This window comes from Dendrobium catenatum, unplaced genomic scaffold (genome assembly GCF_001605985.2).
Source record: "Dendrobium catenatum unplaced genomic scaffold, ASM160598v2 fragScaff_scaffold_1639, whole genome shotgun sequence".
NCBI classification, from domain to species: Eukaryota; Viridiplantae; Streptophyta; class Magnoliopsida; order Asparagales; family Orchidaceae; genus Dendrobium; species Dendrobium catenatum.
This window is the reverse complement of record NW_021320101.1, coordinates 590,194-599,695: the sequence shown is the minus strand read 5'-3', so window position 1 is coordinate 599,695 and position 9,502 is coordinate 590,194. Positions and strand designations below refer to the sequence as shown.

The 9,502-nt window shown below is 31.8% G+C and overlaps 1 protein-coding gene across 1 annotated transcript; it reads left to right on the top strand.

The window, feature by feature from the left end:
• Positions 1 to 8,510: 8,510 nt before the first annotated feature.
• Positions 8,511 to 9,112, top strand: LOC110110581 (60S ribosomal protein L29-1-like). The gene is given in 3 exon segments (XM_020842134.2): positions 8,511 to 8,582; positions 8,584 to 8,613; positions 8,789 to 9,112. Coding segments are annotated over 3 exon segments (189 nt in total). The 3' UTR covers positions 8,876 to 9,112.
• Positions 9,113 to 9,502: the final 390 nt, after the last annotated feature.

The window sequence follows — 9,502 nt, the reverse complement described above, 5'->3', positions numbered from 1 at the left end:
AACAAATGGGTTGTATTTTCCTTATCTTCAATCCTGCTTTACTTCTATAATACCATAAGGTGGACGCACTCTAGTTCCTTTGTTTTGTATTAGATCAAACTAATCACAATTAAAAAGATACATGTTCCCTTCACCAGGATATTCCAACAGGACTACTTCTTACAAGACCCCATAATAATCACAATCATCACATGTATGATTGTTCCTTTTCATACATGCACCATAATTTTCTATTTTCTAACATGCACACCAAGCTTTGGTTTGAAATTTGTAACCGTTGGCAATAAAAATTGGCCACCATAATTTTACCGCTCTTACAGGTCCCCAAGCAAGATTCATTAGTCCTTACTCTTATAAATCCCTAACTTCATTGTGGAGAAACTGTAGATATGTTATTATCATTTTCAATAAGTTAATTAATTATATATAAGGTTGAAGTGACTTGTCAAAATATATTCTATTTCTTTGAACCAATTTAAAAATTTAAATCACTTCCTCTTTTTCTGTTATAATAGTGACATTGCAGTAAGACCAGCAATGAATTTCCTATAAAAGTTTTGAATTTAGGGTCTTTATGTATGAGTCAATAAATTTTACAAAATCTTAACTTAAACTTACTCAAGATATGACTCAACTTCATCATAATTAAGTAATGTGTACAACAAGATAACCCTCATCTCCTTATCTATCAAATAACACACAATATAAGTGCCTACTTCCTCGTCAAATCTATTGAATACTGATATGTTACTAGTAGATGAACATACATCTAGATTACCCAAATTTTGAGGTACAGTATTTCTAATTGATTGTAACTTTGTGTCAAAGTAGTATGAGCAAAACTTAGTAGTCTCATACATCAGATATGCTTCACATATTGATCATTCAGTGCTTGCTTTATTCTTTACAGTCTTCTTAAGTTTATTTAAGTACATGAATCATGTATGGTTATGAATTTAAATTTTACTAATAATATTTGATATGTTATATTTTCATAAAATTATCTCTCAAAATTATACATTCACGATATTGAACAGATCCACCAACTGAAGGGAATATGGCAAATGAACATGCAAATGCTCCATAGAGTCAAAAAAACTCTGAAGGGAATATCTTCTCAAGCTTGTACATAATAAAATGAATATTATGCTCAATATGAAACAAAGATTCTTTATTAAGTCTTAATGAGCATAAGTCATTGAAGAACATACTTAGTTCAGTCAAGGGATTTAAGATTTAATATGGAAGAGAACTAAAATCAATAGGCATCAAACATTCCATGAAGATGTGACAGTCACTGCTTTTCAATCCAAACAACCTTCCCAATCTCATGTCAATACATCTACTAAGATTGGAAGCATATTCATCACATATTCATCAAATAGCTTTAGGTTCTACAATCATTCACAAACCACTCACCTCTGGAGTTTTTGGCTTTAGAAATTTATAATTTTCTTCTTCCTTCAACTCAAACATTTTTCTCATGTAAATATCTTTTAAATCCATCATAACTTTTACATTATCTTTAGATTTAACCTTGATTTCCATCATTATATTAACACATTATAAAAAATATTATTCTTTATATGCATCACATCCATATTATGTATGATCAAGTTTGCTCTCCAATATAGCAAAGGCCAGAAAATTCTCTTTTTTGTCCAAATGTGAGTAACTTCATACCCAAGCACCTTGTGAACAACTAACGATGGATAATAAATTATTGTAGAGGCTGTGTTGTCTCCACTCTATTTTTAGTGAAATCATTATTATTTCGTCTGAATGGATGATTTGCAGGTTTGAACATGCGATAATAGTCAAACCAAGTATTTTTGTTTTTATGTTTCAAAGTGAATGATTTAATATTTTTCATGCAATATGAACAAGCTAACTTGTTTGCAGTGCTCCAACTAGAAAATATATCGTATGCTAGAAAGTCACAAATTATCCAAAGTAGTGATGGCTTCAATATAAAATTTTGTTTGGTAGAGATATCATATGTGATAATTCCTTCATTCCATAAAAAATTTAGATCATTGATTAAAGGTTAAAAGTACACCTCTGTCTTTGTCATTGGATTGTGTATGTCTGGAAAGATAAATATCATAAACATATAGAGTGTAATCATACAAAATTTTGGAGGGAGATTATAGGGGGTGAGTATTACGAGCAATAAACCTAATTTTACATTTCTTAGTTATGTAGTGAAGTTAGGATGTGTATGTCTACAACCAAACAATTAGATTTGTATCAATTCAAAAAAAATTAAATAATATGTATAATAGTGATGATTTATGAGTTTTCATGGATAGTTGTGCTCCTCCATCACACACTCATTGTATATTGGGTAATAGAAGAGTGTGCGTGAATTTGTGTAACATATTAATACATCTAGTTTCTAAGGCGACTCTCTCTAATATTATCTTCAACTGTAGCTACTCTAACCTTTACATGTATATGCTCATTTCGTATCCTATCCCTAAGAGTAAATATACTCATCCACTTAAGCATCCACATCTTTGCAACACTTAACTTAATATTATGCTTATCTTTTAATGGCCAACATTCTACACCGTAATAAAACGCATTGCATGTCGCGCCACCATTTTTTTAGAATATTTTCTTAAGTTTTAGGGGAACTTATCTATCACACAATAAGCCATATGCATTCCTCCATTTCAACCATCAAACATGAATTTTGCTAATAATATCTCTATACATTACATCATAACCATGAATAATAGACTCTAAGAGTAAAAGACACACATCCACCTAAGCATCCTCATCTCTGCAACATTTAACTTAGTATTATACTTCTCTTTTAATTGACAACATTCTACATCATAAAGCATTGTAGATCTCACTAACATTTTATAGAATTTTCCCTTAAGTTTGAGAGGGACTTTTCTGCACACAACAAGCCTGATGCATTCCTCAACTTCAACCATCCAACTTGAATTCTACTAATAATATCTCCATCCATTACACCATCACCATAAAAAATAGATTCTAAAAGTAAAGCTACTCATCCACCTAAGCATCCTCATCTTTGCAACACTCAACTTAATATTATGCTTCTCTTTTAATGGCCAACATTCTACACATAATGCATTGCAGGTTTCACCACCATCTTATAGAATTTATCTTAAACTTTGAGGGAAATTTTTTATCACACAAAAGCCCTAAACTATGAACAATCTCCCATGCATCTTCTACTTAACCCTAAAATATGAGCAATAGGCTTGAAATGAAAAGGAAGGAAGATTACCTTCTCAAAGAGCCGATCGGATGCGACAGGAAAGGACTAGATATTTGGATGCTCGATTCGACGGATTTATGGGATTTGGCCGAAGAAGCATGCGAAAGGGAGAAAGCTACCTTCACTGCGAGCGAGCTCCCTTCGTTGCTTCCAATCAAAATGTCTAACTTGCGATCCAACATGTGAAGGGAAAGTCATCAAAGGAAGGAAGTCGAACAATGAGAATGGAGCCAAAGAGGAATAACAATGAAGAAAATTTGGAGGCAAGTGAGCAAATTGAAGGAACATCATCGAAGGAGACGATTGCACAAGGGTTGTCGAAGGAATGCCGCATGCATGGCGACAGAACAGAACGAGAGTGAATGAAAGAAACAGTGAGGGTGCTAGTTTAGATAGAAGTGCTTATAATGGATTTGCAGCGGATTTGTGACGAAAAATTCATCGCAATTTTGCGGCGGATTATCAGCCGTAAATTTACAATAGATTATCCGCCTCAAATCCCTCACAAAAGAAATGTCTGAAATTTTCGTTAATAAAAATTTATCTGTCGCAAAGTCCACAAAAAATCCACCGCAAATTTGATAATCAAGAATGATTAAGAAAAAAAAGTAAATAGGATAGATAAAGATAATACTTAGTGAGAAGCTATAAGATATTAATAGATTACTTAAAATAACAAGATTTGAGCAAATAATTCAATGTGTCAATATCACATATTTATGGACTAATTTCAATTAATTACTGTGCAGAACATGACTACGTACATTGGATTAACAAAAAATGAATTAGATAGCCTATAGCTAAATAATACATAAAGGTTAAATATTTATTGTGTTAAAAACTTAAAATATTAATATATTGATAGAGTATGAGTTTTATGTTTTAATTTTGAAAGAAGATTCTACACACAAAAATATTTGATATTTTCATAAGAGAGATGAGAGTTTTACATGAATATTTTTGGAAGACAAAAAAAAAAAAAAAAAAAACCCAAGAAATCTAGCCAACTTAAAATGATCCAATAGAAAATAATTATTAAAAAAGTTCAATACCCTAACTTGGAGAAGATGTAGAAATTTGATTTTATCTCTTATTCCTCTAGTAAAGAGTTCTAGAAAATATATTAAAGTGATAATGATGAAAAAAAATAAGAGATGGCGATCGAACCACGTTTCATTGGTTGAATGAAGGCGACCGGGTGATAGTAATTGATTGATGATCCAATTGAGCAATGTTGATGTGATAACAATGATTGAGTAGTGGCAATCGGGCGATAATAGTCAGATGATGATGACCAACCACCAATGGTGACACTTGTGTTTGATATTCCCAATAATATAAGTAGTTTAATATTTTTTATTTTATAGGAATATCTAACATACATAATAAAAGAATATTATAAGAGACCAAATTTTTCGTTTAGAATATGAGTAAAAGAAAATAAATATGTAATTTGGCCTAGTGAATTGATACACTATATAAATAATTAAGATTACATAAATTTGCTCTTTCCCATCAATTGAAAAAGTCAACAATACAAAGTTGGGAATACTAACTTGATCTCCTTTTGTTGTAATAGAGATTGTCAGAAAAGTAATGGATGGTGATGACATTCACATGACACTGATTATATGATGTTGGTTAGTTGATGTCAGTTAGGAAATAATGCTTAAGCATGAAAAGTGATAGTGGTAAGGTAATGATGATCGTTGATGTTCTGTTAATGGTTGTCAAGTGATAGTGGTAGAGTGATGGTGGTCAGATAACAATGGTTGCTAGTGCACAATCATTGAATAGGACTTTAAAATTCATCAGATGTATAAATTCTGTCCAAATTTAGCTCCTTTTCATATGGATAATGGATGTCTATTTATAATTTTTAGTAAATTTAGTTATAATTCTAAAACACTTGATCAGACAGCTTGACCTCTACTCTGAATCATTGATTATTCTTTTGGCATTTAAGTGCCTTAATGAGCTTGAAATTGAGTAAATTTGGACCCCTTAGGTTATTCTTGTAGAGATAACCATTTTGAATGTAAGAAAGTAAGGTTTAGAGATCATTTGGCCTTTCGACAATCTTGCAAGGTTTCTAACTATATTTCAAGTATTTGATTTGGGATTATTTGAACTCATATCGAAATAATTGAGTTTCATTGTGCTTATCTTATCAAAACTTTTAGTTCGGTTATAAGTTTATTGAAATGAAAGTTCAGGTAGTCCTGATTTTAATTCTAAAAGTTTCAAATTCAAATGTCGTTTTATGATTCATGCTTAAAAAGATGGATTTTTTTATGTGATTCGCCATTTATCCCAAAATGTTGGCCGTCAAAATCTACATCATCCAAAAATATATTTAATCTTAACAAGCATAATGTAAAATTATAATATTAAAAAAATTATGATGTGTAATCAATCCCTAGACATTAATTTAAAAATTACATTGTGATTATGAGCCAAGTAACATCTTCTCAAACATAATTTTAGCCTTTCCTAAATTTAGCACATCAATTAGACCAAAAAATGCTAAGAACTTTGAGTTTAAATTCCTTAAAAGTGTTTAAAATTGATTATAGAGGCTTTATTTGCCACCAATTATATCAAAACTGAGTCAAGAATATTACATAATATCCTAGAGATCCCACTATTGCTGGAAATTCTTTTTTTTTTTTAATTTTTAAATTGCTTGAATATGTTTGTTTGGATGTACCTTACAATTCCACTTTTTAAAGATGTTTTTCATTTTTTTTATAAATTAAAATACTTTTAATAAAATAAAAAAAAATGCAGCAAACCCCTAAAAATTCTAAAAAAATTTCAAAAAAAGAAACTTTAAGGTCTTAAAAATTATTAGAAAATTTTGTATCTCATCCTCAACAAATTAAACTATAAATACTACAATGGGCAAGGAGAAAACTCAAAACTTATATTTCTCTTTTAACATGCTTCTTATTAAAAATAAAAAATTAACAAAAAAACTTACAAGTGGTTTGACACTATTCTGTAGATCTTAGGGATTCTTCAAGTATTAGAGTTCTCTTGAGTCTCTAGTCCATGGTCCAAGCCTGCTTCTCTCTCATATAGAAAGTGAAGGTCTATTTATAAATTTTGAGAGTGACATGATTCATATGAAGAATATCTAGATCAAATTTGGAGTGCTCCATCAGACAGCCCATATTGATTCTCTCGATCATATATGGAGCATTTTTTTCAAGAATTTAATTGATTTAATGATGTCATAATAAAGCAATCTTAGGATCATTTGATTCGTCTCATCAAGTCGCTCTATTTGACCATAAGCATGCTATATTTGAATATTACTTGATCATCCGATTAATGTTTTGGAGCTTTCAAATATGTTTTAAACCCTTGATTTGTGCTCAGATTGAATCGCTTTTTGTGCGGTTTGGTTTGTTTCACTAAGACGTTTAGTTTGACAATGAGTTTGTTGAAATTAGAGTTCAAATTGTTCGTGAATTAATTTTTGAAAGTTTTCAATTCATATATGGTTCATGATTTGCGCCTGACTAAGTGAGTTTTTGGTTGAATATCGGATCATTTGAACTTTAACTTTAAACTTACAGTTAAACTAAACAATTTAATTAGACAAGCTCAGAAACACCAAACATTTTCTGATCAAAGTGTAAATGAGCCAAATTTAAGCACTTGAAATATATATTAAAACTTTGTGATATTATTTAAGGAATCAAATCATCTTTAAAATTTGCATTCTTATAGTAAAAATATATGTCTCAATGACATGAATGCATTGTACATAAGATTGTTTAAATTTGATATTATTATGATATTTAAAACCTAAATAAATTGCTTATAAGAAAATCAAGAAAGGTCATTTGGGTCATTTGATGAAGTATTTAAAAATTTTATCCAAAATATTTTAAATTCCAATATAAAAAATTTGAAATAAACACTCATTCTCTAGATGAAGTGAGACTAAATTTGGAGAGTGAGCATAGAGCTTTGAAAAAAAATACAGGTACATCTAACAATCAATTGCAATGGCTATCGACAATAATCTCTATCACTCGGTCATCATTGTCTAACCACTATAGCCAACTAGTATTGCTCGATCATCATTGCCAGATCACCCTGGCTCTACTATTATCGTCCGACTTTTGAATTACATCACATGATCATGATCACCTAATCATCATCGCCTGACTATTATTATTTTCCATTACTTCTCCAAAAGTATTCAATACAGCCACATGAGAGCAAATCAGTGTTTCTAATTTTAGAATCTTGTCTACTATAATTAAGGGGACGAGCGAATTTTCATAATCTCATTTACAAAGTGGATCATTTCAAGTGGGTCAAGCATCATGGGCTTAATTTTCACTTTTTAGGGCTTTCATATAAAAGCTTTGATGCCTCTCAAAACATTCTTTTATCTATATGCGCACTAAACCATTATACAAAGCTAATATATTAAACTCTCTTTACTATCTTTAATATTCAAACATAGAGCGATACTTATTGCTTTTGAAACTAAATCCACGTAAACACCAGCTAACTTCACTAAGATTTGTCGATTTTTGCCAAGTAGCCTTGGTGAGTTGGGCAAAATAGCCTTAACAACTTGAGCTAGCAACTTCAACGGGATTGGTAAGTAGTCTAAATGACTTTAGATGAATCTTTTGTGAAGCCCGATGTCTGAATAGATTTTGACTACATGGCTTTTAAATTGTTTCTATGCAATAATTTAGTGTAGCGGCACCAATAAGAAAAATTAGTTCATACAAGTCCCCTTGAAAATTAAATTTTATTCTTATACTTTATTAATCAAAATTATTAAATATATTATAAATATTGTGCAATTAGTCCTCTTGTTTTGTAAATTGTAATTATTTTTCAAGTGTATGTCAATGCAATCAAACTTTGCTTAATTCGTAATAATTGGGCCGGACTGCGTTTTTGCGGCCCATATCACTGCGTCAAAGCAGCCCATTTTCCAAATTGAAGCGGTGTGCCATAGACAACTATAGGTCAGCAATGTGGTTTAGAGTCCAAAGTCCTGATTAGGGTTCCGTTCGCCAAATAGATCCGCGGTCGCCAAATTCCCGATCCCTCCAGTTTGACGGATTTGAAGGCCGAGCAGCCGCGTTCCTCCATTGCTGCGTCGGGTACGAGCTTCTTTCTGCTCGCTCTCTTGCAGTTTCTCTATCCCTTACAGAATTAAATTAGTTACTTTTCTGGATCGCATGGTAACTCGAGTTTCGTTTGGCGTAGAATGGCGAAATCGAAGAATCACACGGCTCACAACCAGTCACACAAGGCCCACAAGAACGGTATAAAGAAGCCTAAAGAGGCATAGGCACACCTCCACTAGAGGGGTATGGAGAAATTACCTTTTCTCCTCTTCTTTTATCCATTTTTCTGTGGTTACGGTTCATGATTTTGTAGAAATGGCGTGTCTTTCCCAATTATGAACGCGTTTGGAAAGCTTGGCGGTAATTCTGTGGTTTTTATGTGATTTCGATGTGAGTGATTTCAATTACATTTCTCCAGATGGACCCCAAGTTCTTGAGGAACCAGAGGTACGCCAGGAAGCACAGCAAGAACAGCGGTAGCTCAGGCTCTGAAGCAGAGGAGTAGATGAAGTGATGTGGAACGGCACCTGGTCATTGCTATTTCTATTTTAACAAACCATGTTTTAAGGTCTTTTTTGTGCTTCTAGAGTATTTGTCTTGTTTTTGCTAATATTATTTTCTTTTAATTTTCTTGTTTAGATGTGGGATGCTTTTTAATTCATGAAGCCAACTTAGCTTACTTGAATTTGTCATGTTGATTACACTTTCCCTGCTGACACAAATTTTCTAGTTTTAATTCTAATTTATATTTTAAAAATTAAATAAATTTTATAAAACTGAATTGCATACGTTTTCATTGTATACAAGCACTTGTCACCTGTTCCTGAAAAAGAGTGATAAATTTGCTTGTCAACGGATTGAATCTATTCTAGTAGTTGGAGCCAATATGATACATGTAACTAAGTCAGCCTTGCCTGCTTCTTCTCTCCCTTCTGATCAGCCTAATGGAATCAATTATCAACTGAATGTAGTCAAGTTCTTTCCTATAGAACTGCTTTCCCATTATTCTTTATCAACTTGTTGTTTGTTTTTATCTCCCTTAGGGATGGGTTTCCATTATTAGCTACAACAGCATTCATATTTTCACATGTCTTTTATCCCTAGAGGTTGGAACAGGTCTGATTCATTACAA